This window comes from Heliangelus exortis, chromosome 12 (assembly GCF_036169615.1).
Source record: "Heliangelus exortis chromosome 12, bHelExo1.hap1, whole genome shotgun sequence".
Lineage (NCBI taxonomy): Eukaryota > Metazoa > Chordata > Aves > Apodiformes > Trochilidae > Heliangelus > Heliangelus exortis.
The window spans coordinates 11822571-11839344 of NC_092433.1; the positions used below are offsets into that span (position 1 = coordinate 11822571).

Below are 16774 nucleotides of genomic sequence, written 5' to 3' on the forward strand. Positions count from 1 at the left end.
CCAAATCGCTGAGATGCTGGTGGTTGGTATAGAGATTGGACTGAGACTATAACTCAAGGAAGGTGATTTAAAGACAAATGAAGGCTAGGGGTTAAAGACATGTACTGATGACATCTTCCTAGTTGTTCTCTCTGTAATTCACGCCCCAAATTGGCAGGAAGGATTTTATGTGTAGGATTTTATGGGCACTTTTCTGCAGTTCAAGTGGGTGAATGGCATTTAGATTATGTCCCAAAGCTGAGGTAGCAGGTAATTTAAACATCCACATCTATGTTCCTTTTTTGAGCTTCCAACTTGAGCCCTATGAGTATTACTTAAACATCTCCTCCTCCTGTCATTTTATCAGCTGACAAGAACATCTCAAGAATTCATGTGGAAAGTATTCTTATTCTCTGGTAGTATTTCAGTGGTGATGCTGCAGTCTTAATCAGCATTCACAGCAACCCAGAAGTTCAGGGGCTTGGTGCTTAGCCCATCTTTTTTTTCCTGCTTCTGTGCAGCACACAGCATAAAAGAGGTTAGGTCTCTACTTGGAAGTGCTGCTGCATTAGCAATAAATAACAGCAGATAATTAACAGCATGAAAATACTGTATACATCTGCAAATTGGCTTACAAGATCTGTCATCCCAAAAAGTAGTGACCACAGTGGCAATGCCTACTGCCCATGGTAAGAAGCAGTCTGGCTGGTGGAACACTGTTGCTGGGATTCAGTCTAAGACCACAGCTTCCATTTCCAGGAAATGCTGAAGCTGTTCTTCTTAAATAATTAAATGGTACAGTATGTTTGCTCAATCTGCAAATCCATGGACAAGGCATCAAGGAGACAGCTGAGTCTCCTGAAGCAAGAAATTAAAATAGTCTTATCTATGTGCTGCACTGCCACTCGCTCTGACTGCCAATTCACTCAGGAGGACGAAAGCCTTTTGCAGAGGCTGAGAGCAGATGCCAGCCTAGATGGGGGTCACACTGTGGCTTCACGTGTGTGCTCCCAACAGTCTTCTCACTCCATTTTACATTGCTCTTGTGCTAATGAAGCAATTAACTAGTAGGAGCCTGAGACAAGTTATTATGCCACGGGCCAAAAGTCATTTCTCTTTTAAGCAGGTTCTCCTTACCCAGTTTAAGCACCAGCTGCAGTCTTTTACTGCGAGCACAGTTAAAAGACAATTACACAAATCTCACTGTTACTTACAGAGCACCTTCGGATTTCCCAGCCTCAAAACAGAAGATAGGAAAAGCTGCAGCCACTGCAAAACACAGCTTAGTTTTGAAAGTGAACAGCCACTTAAGGAAATTTTATATTGGAAAATTTTAAATAACCATGCACAGTCAGTAATGTTTCTGCTGTGAAATATCTGCACCTTCCTAAGTAGCATGGTCGTGCTGCCAGACTTGTTACCAATATTTAACACACAGTAAATGATACTTGTTTTTTAAATTAAAGGTCAGATATTCCAAGTTACACTGCTATTAATCAAAGCAGAGTGTTCAAGAGGTTATAAGGACCTACAGAATTTATTGCTATCATTAAACACTGCACCAATGCTACAGTTGCTTGTAGAGACCTCATCTGGGGGCTCATTTTGCTGCATTGTATGAATGTTACTGTAACACACCAAGTGTGGCTTGGGACAGGAGACAACGAATGAATGAGCCAAGGGAAGGACAATTCCCTGAATTTAAACCTGATATAGACAAGATATCCATTCCAAAATGATTGCAGTGAAGGTGCTTCCCGCACAAGAAAAAATACTTAGGGAAAGAGCACATTACCCGTCTTCTGGACTCCTTCAATTAAACCCAGATGTCTGTCTTCCAGAAAAGCAGTCGGAGGGTTTGCCTTGTAGTCCAAGTTACTAGGGATACAGGGGATGAAGGTTTTGGCCTGTGTTTTTACAGGACATCAAGCGAAATTATCCTCCACCATCAGATCTAATGACTACACACACTGCCACATACAACTGGCACTGCTTTCTTGCCTGCAGAACAGCCACACCACTTTAGAGGCAATCCACAGTATTGGAATGGGAGTCAATAGCAGAAAAGGGAATTGAGCCCAGTCTTAATTAAATGCATATATCTCTCTAAAAAAACATCATTAGATTTTCCTACTTTAAGCAGCTTTCCATTCCCCCAAGGTCTGGTTTTCTTACCCCATTTGATAGTAGGTGCACATTTTCCAGCCCCTGTGGTTATCAGACCTAGACCTGCACCACTGCATAAGGTGGCCCAACACTCACTCTTCCAAGAGCTGGCTACACCCATAATTAACCAGAGGCGTGTTTGAGAATGCCTGAATCCTAGAAATTATCACAATGGCATCATTTAAAAGCATGAAATGTCACTGACAGGTAGTATTTTGGAAAGCATTTACCATCAATTTAATGCTTTCCACTAAGGGAGATACTTAACTTTTGCTGTCAAAGAGGAGACTTTGAGAATTACAGCTCCCATGTCTGCTTGCTTTAGATCTCATTATCCCTATTTCTGAAATACTTTCCTACCCCAGTACCCTACATTTCCCTATCCAGGAATTGCCACCTTTATTTCTCTAATTAGCCATGTCAAACTCAGCCCTTCACAAACGCCACAATTCAGCCTATACTTTGTATTTTACAGTGGCATCTAAAATCAGTAACAAAGCTGCATTTTATAGCTAGGGAACCTGAAACTTTTACTCTCTGTTTGTATTTCCTTATTGATGGATTGGTCCCATCATCAGGTGAATGAGCAGTAAAGCACTGTTCCCAAGTCAGTGTTGATGCACCCTACAGGTGAGGCTGCAGATTGATCAGAGGAAAGATGGTGCCTGAGTTGTTTTTTTTTTAATTCCTGTGCTGCTTGGCTTTGCTTTCTTATTTTTATTACTTAATTGGGGAGATTCAGCCTGATTCAAGATCCAGCTGCAAAAAGGACCACATTACCCAGCTTCTACAACTACTTGATAATCAGGTGAGGCATGGATGACATCTGTAACCATACAAGCATTCATGTACTTGCCCTTAATAAAAAAGACTGTCCATCCCATTACACATTTTGACTCTTACCCATTTCCTTGGACTTTATTACAGGTGACCCCATGATGGAAGGACTGGACTGAATCTGATCACTCCAGTTCTCTGAAACCTGAAACCTGCAGCCTTACTTCAGCCACTCTCTAGTGCTCAACATTATACGAAAGGTGAGAAAGAGGCACACAGGAACTCACCTTAACAGTAAGGAAGTATATTTATCAGGGCAAGATTGCAGAGATTTAAGGAACTCATTCACTTTTTATTTTTGTAAATGTTAGCCTTCAGCAAAGACATGAAAACATTTTTCTTTATTCTAAAGTGGATACTATCAGCTAATTAATTTCTAGCACCAAGCAGTCTAGATGAAGGCAGCTTTAAGTGTTGCAAATGCTGAAACACTATTTTCACAGCAAAATTTTTTTGGTTACAAGAGATTCACTGTGTTTGATAAAAAGCTTTCTACAATTGTCTCTGCTGGAAGTCAGACATCCCATAACCGTTTGTTATTGAATCTCCAGTGTATGCCACGTGCAAGTGAGGTGCCCAGGAGGAGTTATAAATAATGCAGCTTTGCCATCCCACCAGCAAAGAGGGAGACTGGAGGTGCCATGGCTTTGAAAGGGCACCACTTAGGAAACAGAGCTTTCTCCTTCTGCTGGGCACCACGAGGGAAATCACTTTGAAAGGTTAAAAAAGGGCAACTCTTTCCAGCTCAATAGACCGGTGTAGATCTTTTGATATGAGCACCACTGCTAATAACTGCTTCATTTACACTCAGTACTGCTGGGCACAGGCAGAAAGAGGACTACTGAGGTCTCTGGCCTTTGCCTTTCTCTGAACCCTTTGTCTTTCTCTACAAATATATCTCCCTCAATTCAGAGCCACACCAATGCCTACTCAGAGGCTTTCCTCTTTCCAACAGCAACATTACTGCTCCCATTACCAGAATGCCCCTTGGTGCCCAGTATCAGTGTTGTCCCATGACCTGCAGCACTAAAACCTCAGCTGCTCAACCACTGTTTGCAGAATTCCAGCACCATCCTCAGGACACGACCAGGACCAAATAGTGCAGTCTATGTAAACCCATCCTGGTGCCAATCAAGACTCTGCCAAAAGGATCTTTTCCTCTTTCCTGTCTTTGCCCCTTCCCTGATATACCTTGTCCAAACCACCTCCTGCATTCCTATATAAAAAAGTGTTTATTTAGAGGTTCCTCAAGACACTCTTTGTGTTATCTCCACTCTTACCAAACAACATCTTCCTGTCTGTGCATCCATGGAGCTCTATGAACAGCCACATACAAACAAAGGCATAGGGATACACAAATCTCTTCTTCCTGCACCTAAATTTATTGCTGGAAACTAAGCTATCAGCTTGGCAATGATTTACTGCTGTACAATGAGACCCACAGGATATAAATAGAGGAGACAACCCTGCAGGACAATAAATTGTCACAAACCAAACTATCATGACAAAACACATAAAAGCTATGTGAAAACATCCCCACTGATGGGACACAGAGGGCCTTTTGGCAGCTGCTCTTCTGCTGGCATGAGATAGAGCTGTCTCTTCCAGAGCAGGCAAGGGGGAGATGCCTGTACTTGGTGTCTACTACCTGCACATCTTCCCATCTCCTCCTCTGGGGGACCCAGAGCTCCCAGGAGCCTTGTCCCTCAATGTCCAGGGAACCAGCCCTGAAATCCTGATGATGAGACACTTCTGAAGGGTACCCAAAGAACCCAGACCCTTTGGACAGCCTGGTCATGTAATTTTGGGCTCATGTTGTAGTCCCACGCTGGGCCAGGCATATATCTGAAGATATTTGCCCTCACCCAGGGATCCAGTGGGACAGAAATGGTGCTGAGGAGCCCATCACTGATCACTGTAGCTCCTGATCTCCTCTGCCTGCTAGGGCTGCATTGCCAGGGGTCCACACATCCCTCCAAGCCCTGGCTCTCATGAACTTCAAAGCCACAAGAACAGCAAGAACAATTCTGGGGAGCTCAGCCAGTGGCTTCACAAGGATGGTTTGATTTTAATTATGCGCCTGGGGGATTTCTTGAGGATGAAGTAACTAGGTCTGGCATCACTTAGCAATGGAAGGGTAGGAGTTTAACACAGATGATCTGAAAGGCAGAGCAACATCCTTTGAATGCATTTATTTAACCTAGAAATTGAGTATTTCTAAGGTAGCGGACACTGGGTGGAAAATCAGAACTGAGTAAATTTATCTCAGCTTTGAGGGGGATATATAGATCCAGTATAGATTTAAATACCACATAACCTTACACATGACTGGGATGTGGGTTTATGTTCAGCACTCTAGTCCACTGCAAAGAGAGCATCTCTTTCCTCAAAAATTCCCCCTCCCATATCGAATCTATCTATATTTGGTATCTATATTTGACACCCCATATCAAATCTATCCCAAGCAGCCCCTTTGCCTACTCTGCCTTTCTGCTTAGACACCACAGAGCCAGACAACTCAGCGTGTGCTTTGAAATGAGGGGACGGGGGAGAAAAAGAGATCTGTAGAGGCTGTCCATGGGAAATCCAGGGAGCCACAAAAAGATAAAGCAAGAGGCAAAGAGGACTCTTTATGAAAATGCATGAGATATGAAGAACTGACAGACCAATTAAACATGCCTAAATACACAGAGCTTATCCCAATGCCACTGCCCTGTCCTTCTGTTCTCCACCCTCCCCTCTTTCCCCCTTCCCATGTTCCAGAGGAGCAGTTCAGCAGTGTGCCTCTGACTCTTCTGCTCATCCCTCTGACCAGCAACAACCCCACATCTTCAGGCCCCTCACTCCTTGCATTTTGTCTTTGCACAACCCACTTTTTTACCAGTCCTGGGCCAGCTGATAGCATTTCTGGGTTTTGTGCACTGCTTCTGAAGAAGGCACATGAATGCCAAGAGCCTGCAGAGCGTGGGGGCTGGCTGATGCTTCTATAAACACCATGCTAATCTCTTTAAGATATTAGACTCCCATATATGTGTTTTCAATAATAAAGGCAACATTTAGATGCTGCCAAGGTATCAGAAAGACTGTAGCAGACTCCACCTCCACCATATAAACAATGGAAAATACTCTCTTATCTTTTCATACCACGAGGCCTCCAGGCTGCAAAATAAATTATTGCATTCATTTACATTTTATTGTGGAGATGTAGCTGGCTGGAATAGCTGCTGGCAGAGAACCTGACTGTGGGAATGCACTATTTTTTCCCCATTTGCCTTTACAGATGTTTTTTTTTTCCTGGCAATCCATCTCTATCACTGTTGCCTAGATGGCAGGAGGGGCATTAACCCATTGCCTATCTTACACTTTGAGGGGAAAAAAAAAAGGCATTGTTTCAGCTTTTTACAAAGCCTCAGGCTAAAAAACTGCTCCAGTGTAACAGAGATTATGAAAGAAGAGCTCTTCATTTAAAGCACAGCCAGGCAAAACTTTCTTAGACAGCCACACACCCATGTCCCAAAAACCTTACAAGCCACTCAGAAGTCAGCCCACAAGGAACATCCTCACCTTAGCCAGTCACTTACATTTCCCTTACAGTCAACAGAGTGGAACAACCTCTCTAGTAATTTTTATCACATGGGACTGAGTTATATGAAGGCTCTGCACAGGAAAGCACAAAGAGATGCCCTGAGCTGTGTCCATGCCACCTGCACCTCTGTATTTGCTGGCATCCTACCACTCACCCATTTGAAGTGAACTGCCTTTGAGAAGCAGATTTTTAACACGAAGCATTTTTCACATAGAAGCTGAAGCCAAGAGCAGGACAGTCACCAGTACTGGTTACCCCAGCACTGGCTCAGGCCTCAAGATCAGATGTCAGTGCCCAGTCCTGTCCCAGTCTGTGTAACCCAGGAACATCTCAGTGCCCCAGGTCCCCAGCTGTAAATGAAGCCACCCTGCTGCCTGCAGTGGCCTGTAAGAATGTGGCCATCAGATGCTCCAGGACAAGGTCAAAAAAGCAGTTCAACAGAATTAGGTGGGTGAGGAATAAAATGAGCAAGCCCATAAAATGCTCAAAAGCTGCAACAGTATTATTGCAAACAAGCTACCAAATGTGACAGTGAAAAGATCAGTGACCTACATTAGACATGAGCATAGCTTCATCTTAAGTGTAGTTTCATAAGCGCTCCACATCCCATGGATGCTGGCAATGCAGAATGAAGGAAGCTGAGCCTGATGGCCAAGTGCACAGCACTTCATATTTTCCTCTGCTGGGTCACAGACACAGACAGAGAGATCAAGTATGCTGTGGACATATCAGTGTATGCTGTAAATACCCCTTTTTATCGGTCTCAGCTTCTATTGTTTGGATTTTTTTATAGATAGACTGAAACCAGAATAATTTCCAACTATATTAGAATCATAGCACAGTTTGCTTGGAAGATAAGGTTGGATATAGAAGACCTGGGTCCAGACCACCTGTGGGTATAGCACACTTTTGCAGAGGAAAACATCCACCAGAAAAACAGCAACTTAAATTTGTCCATTTTCCATTGCTTTTCTATTGCATAAACATACATAATAAACATCCAGCCTTAAACATCTCAGAATGCAACAAACACAATCTCAATGAACTACATGTTCTCCCTGCTCTTTTTAGGAACACCATCCCACCAAAGAGCCCCTGCTGTTCCCACTCCACCTATGTGCAGAATGCCACCCTCCTGAGCAAGGGAAGGTTTATAAGGAGACCCAGGAAACCCAGTTCGCTACCCTTACCATTTCTCCAAACAATACTTTCCAGCCCTTGAAAAGCACAACAGCAGTGGCCAGCAGCAGGAAGCTCTCCAATCACATAAGCAATAGATACCAAACAGGCACGTTATCTTCAGGCAAGCAGGAGCATCCCTGTGTCCTTACCACTGGTACAGAGGTGCAGGTGGCACAAACCACGGGGGTCACAGAGTTCCCGTCTCTCCCCTTCCTCCTCCACCCTCAGCTCCTCTCTCCATCTCTTCCTCCTCCTCCTTGATGACTTAAGGATCTTCAAAACCTTGTTCACTTTATTCATTTGGTCTCACGGCCACAGAGAGAGGACAGGATCTCCCCAGCTCCTGTGTCTCAGCAGCTTCAGCTCCCTGGGAAGGAGGGACAGCTAGAAGCAGCCAGGTCACTGGGAGGCACGAAAGCGCCCGCGTGTGTGTGCATGCATGCGTGCCTCTGTGTCAAAAGCTTCCTTCCACCCAAAGAGAGAATTTTGGGTGGTGGCAGGAGGGAGGGAAGGAGAAAGAAGGGTTTATATTTATTTTTTTTCCCTTTTTTTTTTTGCCTCTGTCCCTCCACAGCTCTTGCAGACAACAAGAGCAGACATTTCTTCTCCTCGATGACTTGGGAAAGCTCATAACTCACGGGAGCAGCAGATCCTGAATAGGGTTTTCAATTTCTGTTTTCAACAATACATGCGTTCTGGCAGATTTCAAATGCTCCTCAGGCAAAAGAGCCAGCATCAGCTCAGAAAAAGCAGTGAGTCTTAAAGAATTCTGGCTTCATTTCAAAGACTAGAAATAGCTAAAGCAGACAGCAAATAATATCTGCATCTATGAGAAATGCTAAATAACTGTGTGGTCTGAAGGAAAAAACCTTGACTTTCATTGACTTGCATATTACTCATGTTTATCCAGCACCTTTCAGCAATTACTTCCTCACCAACATCTTTGGAAAGAGATAAGTAATTTGCCCATTTTCCTGCAGACACTGAGTCACTGCAAGGCAAAGCAGCTCATCGAAACATTTTTAGCATAACCACTGAATACAGCCCTGAAAAGCTTCTCTTTTTATATACAAAGTTTAGACCCTCTATAAACTTTCCAAATAATTTAGAGTCTCTAAATGTTTCTAAACAACTCTGATATTTTTAAACAGACTTTAATGGACAACAACATGCAGCCTGCAGTGTCCACTCAGAGCCATAGCTGCACTCAGATACCAGCCAAACCACTGAGAAGAATGAAAGAACCTGGTGCAGGAAGCTCTGACATGATCTCCCATCCATGGCAATCTCTAGAGATGGAAAGTTTGGAGTCCCTTCCACTACTGCCACCCTGGCATTGCAAACCAAGGCACAGGTAGGGGTAAGAAGAGCTCTCTATATGAAAGAATGGTTTGTGACAGTTTTCAACATCAGGAGACTAAAGGTAAACTAACCCTGTGTGCTTGGCTGTCTGGGAGTCAGGCAGATGACAAACATGGACCTTTACTGCTGGCTCCTCAGCTGTGAAGCAGACCATGAGACATGACTGAAGACAGATGCCTATGAACTCACCTGTACCCATGAGAACCAGTGGCAGAGTCACATCACCAGTTCACTAATTGTTAGGTCAACCCTGGGCCAGCCTACCAAGGTATCTGTGTGCCTGGTTCCTATTTGCAGGATGAGATTCCCATGGAAAACTGGGAGTTCAAGCAGCTCCTGGCCCCGGGGCCAGGAGAAGCTCTTTGCCCTTGGGGCCTGCAGAGAGAGACCACCCAGTCCTTTCTCCCACACTGATGCCAAGGAAATATCCATCATGATTGTCTCCTGGACATTTCAGAGAGGAAAGGTGATTTGGGGGCAATGACTATAAGTCTGAGAGAAGCCCTCTCCAACCAGGGCAGTGTGGTTAATGGAATGGAAAGGTCCTACTTCCAGGCAGGCATGTGGGGGATGGACATGGCTGTGCCTGGCAGCAGGACCAAGAGCCTGTTAATATGCCTAAAACTCCATTTAGAGTGATATAATTAAGAACAAACCCTTGAGTAGATGGTATTAATGGATGTACAAATTAAATTATCATGCACTTCATTTAAGACACTAGAAATAGAGCCATTACCCTCACTGCTGAGTAAGATGCAACCCACGGTCACCACCCCCCACAAGAAGGCCAGCACAGAGCAGGGCACAGCCCATCAGTGACAGCCACCACCAGCCTCAGTTAACCCTTCCAGTAGTGAACTCTCACATCCAGATGTGGCCATGTCAGCACTGCCACAGAGCAGACCCCAACAGCAAGCTTTGGCAGATGTAGTCTTCTCAGCTCATTAGTGCCCAGATTTTAATGAGGCACGGCCCCAGACAAGCAGCTCTGAGCAAACTACACCACCACAAACTGTGCCATTCCCACACATCCATCTGAGGTGTAATTCTCCTTCCCCCTTTCTCTGGAGGTAACTTGCACTGGCTCAGCCCAGCAGTTTACAATGGTCAGAGCTGGCTGGGCTACCCAGGAGCAAAGGCAGCACTTCTGCTGAGCAAGGATCTCCCTGCCTCCTCTCCAAGGCAGGATGGGTGTGCCTGCTTCCCTTTCCTCCCATCCATGGGCAGCACCCCCATCAGAGCCCGCTCCTGAAAGTGCTCATCCCAGTTTGCATTGGTCTGTGCCATTTGCAATATCCAAACTCTTCAAGGTACTTGTCCCAGCCTTGCACAATGGAGAAGCCCTTTGTAGTGGCTCCCAGGTGAGATATCAAGCCTACAGCAGAGTCCTAAAGAGAAAAAAGAGAAGTGCTACCCAGGCTACAGGGCTCAAGAGGTGATGGTATTCATAATTCTGCTAACATGCAGGAGAGCCCAACCTTATCCAGCTAGGGCAGGGGCAGATTTTAAGCCTAGTCCTATTCCACTTTGCACCATCTTCAGAATACTGAAATCCTTCCCCAAACTCCCCCCTGCCTCCATCTCACTCCCACCCCAGACTCCCTCCATTTCCTCTCTTTTCCTTTGTAGAATGGCTGTAATCATTCACGTCTTCATCATCAGTGAGATTTATGAGTACAATTCCATTTTATTTTGATAGTTAATACTAGCACTAATGTTGCTGTCATGTCTACATAATTAATAATGAGACTAATAATGTCAAACCAATCTAAGAATCACTTTATTGTTATTCAATGTCATTAGTTAGAGCTGACGTAACCAATTCAAGTTGTTGTCCATACTGAGTCACCATTACACTTGTCCTATAAAAAAAACCCCACAGATCTGGGGCTACTTTTTCATTATTAAGTAATTGTAAACTCTCTTAATAACCTGTTTTGGAAAGATTTCTACTTAATGGCCAGCCTGGCTGCTAATCCTCTAGATTGCACTCACACTGCTTTTGAAATTTATTTTGCAGTCAGGGCAGCAAGTTGCTCTCTACTCATTTGAAGGCCAAAATTGCTGCCTCAAAGCACTAAAGATTTAAGAGGTGAAAAGTCTTTCAAAGCAACTCACTAACTCTGAGTGCTGGAAATAGTTTGGTTTCTATTCAGATAATCACTCCTTTCATGTCCTGTGCCCACTTAGCTTCACCTTCTGTTTCTCACAAATTATCTGAAACTGTTTGATTTGAGCCAGCATTTGGGTAGAATCTAGGGAAGTTCAATAGTAACAGCTTAATATTGTTAAGTTAACCCAAACTATTTACTTCTCCCTCTTTTCCCAGTCACAGTCCCTGCATTAAAGTATAGCAGCTATTAAGTGTTTTGCAAAGCAAACCACACACATTTCAAATTGGTCTCAATTTAGTAGTTTTATTTTTGTGTTAAATGATAGGGAACAGCATAAGCACAAGGGTCATTACATGAGTCAGCAGCACGCAGCAGCTGCCTTTTGCCCACCCAGACTGAGAACAGCCTCCTGCTCTTCTTCAGCCCAGGCAATCCTCATTTTCATGCCCCCACTTAATGCTCCTGCATGCCCTCTGACAGCTGAGCAGCCCTACACCCCACAGAAAAGGCTGCTTCCTAACCAGAAGTATTGGCAGGTATTTCTCAGCACTGGAGCATCCCAGCTGACTTTTAAACAGGAAAGAAGCCAGTGCTGCTGCCCTTAAATTTTATAAAACACAGGTGAAGCACATCTGCCACAAACACAAAAGGGAGGTAGATGTTTTCATTGGGAAAACCCTAAGGAGTAAGGGATGCAGAAACACAGTCCTGTTTGCCTCTGCCAGTCTGCCCAAGCTACAGCTGACAGATTTAGGAACACCCAAGCCTTGGCCTGGTTTTTTGGCAGGCAGCCCCCAGTTCCTAAAACCAACAGGTGAACCCATCCATCAGCAACTGCTGCAGCACAGTTCTCTCTTATCAAATGCAACACATGGGTCTTCTGCAGTGTAGACATCATAGAGACACCACATCCACATTCAGCACTGAGCAAATACCTCTAAACAAGAGGATGTATCCTACTCCAGTAATAATTTCACCAGTAAACTCTTGACTGATCCTTCTCTACCATGATGCACTTTGCTTGTTGCATAATTGAGTTTCTACTGGGTTAGAGACAGCACAAAAGAGCATCTCACTTGCTGCAGTTATTAATCACACCATGCAGCACTGCTGTTAAGTCTTCATGTCATGAAGTTTTAAACTGTTTAACACCAATTTCTGGCACTCACCCCGTCTACAAGATTTGATGACACCCTTTTAACTCCCTTCCTTCCACTGTTCTCCACCTCCTTCAAAGATCATGAGAAGATTTTAAGACAACCACTTAGTGTCTTGCAACTGCTGCATTTCATGCAAATTAGTTTGGGCTTTTGGCTTTACTACAAAATAATAAACATGACAATGAATCAAAGCAACAGAGAAAGATAATAATGTTGGCAATTTGCCACCTGTACACAGCATCTTGGCAGCTTGACTGCAGCTACAGAAAGGAAGGTTGGGGGGTTCAAAATCTTCCCCCAATAGGTAGAGCAATTAAGGATTCACTCAGCTACTCCAAGCCACTCACACTCAGCTCATGCTTATTTCAAGGAAATACAGAAATCAAATCAAATCACCTCCCCACCAAAGAAAAAAAAAAAGGAAATAAAGCTTCCAGGATTTAAAAAGCATCAGGTGCACATTTGGCTGTTTGTTTATTTGGGGCAGGAAAACACTTCTGTTCAAAAATATCTGTGGATAAATAAAGGGCTGCAATTGCTAGAGAGACAACGAAAACAGTACCAGCCACATGCATAAAATTCAGTGCCTCAGAGTAGCCACTGTATTTCCACTCAAAATAATAACAATGGTGGAACCAGGGAACAGATAATGGCCATTTGTAATGGGAAATGGTGAAATATGAACTTTTCTGAGTTGCACATTTTCTTGCACAGGTCCTGTCCTGCAATTACTTTCATTTTTTTCACTGGTTTGACAGTAGTTCACAAGATCTTTCAACACCTGCAGTGCCCTTCTTGCCTCCAAATTCTGCTGTATGATCTGTACAGCACTAAAAAATGGTTTCCCTACACAGAGTGAGAGCTGCAGCCCTGAAACAGCCAGGTAAAATGACATTTGGTGACTGAAACATCTCCTCAGTGTTTCTGGGACTAGCAGAGGATGTGGGAGACGATCAGGGCTGCAATACAAGGATCTAAGATTTCATTTGCTCCTTCAAATTATGATCCTTGTGGCCAGGGCCTCCTTGTGATGAGGACTACAAGAAGGCAGCTGTTCCCAAGCTACTCACTGCCTTCCCCCTGTTTCCTTAGCTTCCACCCAGCATCTCAGTTCATTTTTCAGAGCTTCCCAGCTGGCTCATCATTCCCTATTAATGACAGTGTCTTCTGACCCTTGAAGCTGCCGTCCCCAGTGAGAAGCAGCCAGCTCACTGCTCCTAAGCCCCACCACTTCCTAATGTTCTCAAGAGACACTATTTGGAAATTAAGTCATGGGCTTATTACAGCTGTTCAGAGGCTCAACTATCCTGGTAGGATACCAAGGGGATTAAACAAAATACTCTGAAAAGATGCCACTGCAACACAGAGCAATCCACAGCTGTGCTCCAGGTCAAAGCAGCCGAGTTACCTCACTACCATCCTGGAGAGTTAAGAAACAGAAGGAATGACATTTTTGGAACACATTTCTCTCTTCCATTTACTTTTTTCTCCAGTGTTAAACCCAAGCCAAACCCAAACCTCAGTGTGATTTCCACTTGCTCTGACCCACCTATCTGCCTTTGCTTCCACATTAAAGCCATACATCAGTGTGATGGCTCAGGAAGGACATTTCCACACCACGCACTGTCGCTAGAGATTATTTCATTCTAAGTTCCCTGGGGGTGTAATTTGCAGTAAACCCAAATAAATCAGATGTCTAAACCCCCAAGCTTGCAGAGGTAAGTATTACTGAACTTTGTCACCAATGGCAGTGAAGTTTAGCATATTCTCCCCAGACATTTAAATTCAGTCCTGTAATCACTGCAGATTACTCAGGTGAAGTTGAAGCTCTTCTTGAAAAAAAATAATTACTGCACAGAAGTTTCAAGCAAACAACAGTTCTTGCTAAAGAATTTTGTTACAATAAAAGTTCTGTGGAATTTCTCAGGATTAAGTTTTAGCTTCATGGCTTCCTCTGCATCCCCAGAAAAACATTCACAGTTCCATACTGCTTCATGGGCTTGCATTTTCACACCACGTCTATCTGCTCATGATGAGCTGGCAGCCCAATGCCAGCATTTGGTACCAGAACTCCAGGATGAAAGCAAAGGAAGATGCAAAGAGTGGGAATGGGAAGGAGGAGATGAACGACTAGAGAGAGGAGGAGCAGAAATAAAGGCAGATTCTGATAAAACATATGCTTTACCAAAGGACTGGAAGGTCTAAAAAAACTTGACAGAAGCAGCTCTTTTTTCACAGACATCCATGGGAGCCTTAACATTGCCTGGCTTTACTACATTTCTCCAAGGTTTTCAAGTCCACAGTAGCCACAACATAGAGAGTGCTCAGCAGCAAACTGGTTTGGGTGCCTGGCAGGGTAATCTCAACAGGCAAGAGAAAGGAAAATAGAGTCAGCTGTCTCATGGCTCAGGCTGTGCAGGCAGTGTGGACCAGAGAGATGCTGGAGACAGCGCAAAAAGGGCATTCAGATGTGTTTTCACTTCATACACTACAAGCACTTGCCATAGTGGCCACACTGATTGTGGGGATAAGCAGCTCACTCAGCCCCAACTGACAACTGCAAGTTCATTCCTGGTCTGGAAGCACAGGGATCCACAGAGCTGCAGGGGTTGCAAGCCCCAACAGCTGCAAATCTGAACTGACATGAATTTTCTCAGTCTATTACTGCTGAGCAGCACAAATGAAGCTAACAAGAATAATGCCAAGTTCAGCCAAAATCCCAAGGAAATGCCAGACAGCAATCTACTCTCCTAGAAACACCTTTCAGGGCTTTCATGAGGAATACTGTGAAATTTCAACTTCTTCGGAAAATTTGTAAGTTCAGATGCATTCTGATGTGGAATGCATTTTGGTCTCACAAACTGCTACAGAAATCAACTTCTTGCTGAGCTTTAATGCAAATAACCTTACCTCCATGTACTTCCTTCACAAAAACCCATGGCAGTAACTACTGCAGGAGAACAGACAGTGCTACATCAATTTTAAGAGATTCTGAAGAATTCCCTTGTCCTGATGAAGCAGAAAAGCTCTAAACTTTTGAAAAAAAATAGTTTGTGGCAGTTGAGACTCATTACAACAAACAAACAGCCCTAAATGACATATTTCAAGGTTTATGGCTGATTCAGCTGTCAAAACCTGCCCTCCTATTCAACAGTTGTAAGAGCATTTCCACATAGTGGGGTTTTACCCAAGTCCAAGTCCAGCTCTGGGTAATTAAAGAGAACCACCCATGATGTAAAAAAACACTGGTATCACATTTAGGGACAGTTGTGCAGGGTCAGTCAGATCTATGCATGGAAATACTGTTCCCAAAAACTTCATTCACTAGAAATTATTCTGGAAAAGGATAGGTAGGAAAAAAGGATAAGTGAAAAGGAACAAATAAAAGTTTGGGTTGAATCCAAAAATTGATTTAACAACTGGGGGACTCTAAGGGAGAAGCAGAAAAGACAAAAGAAATTGTGTGCAGAACTGCTATTGTCTTTTTTGTAAGGTTTGGAAAACACATACAGCATGATGACTTACCTGGAGCTTAGAGCTGGTTTACTTCTAATTTTTTAAGGAGATATTTTGAGCACTTAAGTAGCCAGAAGTCTTATTTAAAAAGTTTGAGAATTACAAAACTCATCGACCACAGACAGAGGAGAATATTCTTCTATCTCTCCTTTACAGAAGCCACCAACACACTCCAGGAAATGAGAGAGGGCTCTGTTCCCCCATGGCTGGAGTAGCAAATCCAGCCCCAGCTCCCAAGCAAGCTTTGCCTCAGACATGACACCTCCATTTGCTGTGCTCATCTCAGGAACAAATTCGTGGTGTGGAGGTGCCTAGTCAAGACATGTTTATTAAACATTAGTCAAAGAATTTAAAATATCTCCGTTATCCTCAACTGAAAATTAATCTGTGGGTTGCAGAGAATGGCTCTGCTTTTACCAGCTGTGATCCCTGATAACAGCTGATGGATGGAACCCTGGAAAGGAGCCATCAGAAATCTGTGAGCCCAACACCCATCCCACTGCACCACAGCATGACAACCCCACGCCTCCTTCCTGTGCTATCAGCAAGGCATTAATTCCTGGTGGAACAACAAGCCCATCAAGTAATCATGACAAAAAGCATTAATGACCTTGCCTTTTCTCATGCCAAGGCATTCTTAATGCATAAAACCACTGCAAGTGATCGACACGGCTATAAACACAAGCAAGAAAACCCCACTCAAGTGAATATCACTCTGTTATTCCAGAACCCCTGACAGCATCCCGTTATGTCAGATTGCATTGGGTAAGGTCGTATAATCCATCACAACCTGACTTAATGAGGCAATTAAAAATAAATGCATTTCATGGATAAACTGCTTGCTATAGAGGCCTTCCCTGATGCCACTTGGC

At 43.8% G+C, this 16774-nt stretch overlaps 1 protein-coding gene across 5 annotated transcripts in view; it reads right to left on the minus strand.

The window, feature by feature from the left end:
* GRIP2 (glutamate receptor interacting protein 2) overlaps nucleotides 1-16774 on the minus strand; it is a 243624-nt gene that overhangs the window by 124972 nt on the left and 101878 nt on the right. For 4 of the 5 annotated variants that reach the window (XM_071756020.1, XM_071756023.1, XM_071756024.1 and 1 more), the window contains exon 1: nucleotides 7900-8065. The exons of the other annotated variant lie outside the window; for it this stretch is intronic. In XM_071756020.1, the coding sequence (XP_071612121.1) occupies nucleotides 7900-8050 (151 nt within the window). In that variant the 5' untranslated portion in view covers nucleotides 8051-8065. Of the gene's footprint in view, nucleotides 1-7899; nucleotides 8066-16774 lie in introns of those variants that run through there. 5 annotated transcript variants of the gene reach the window in all.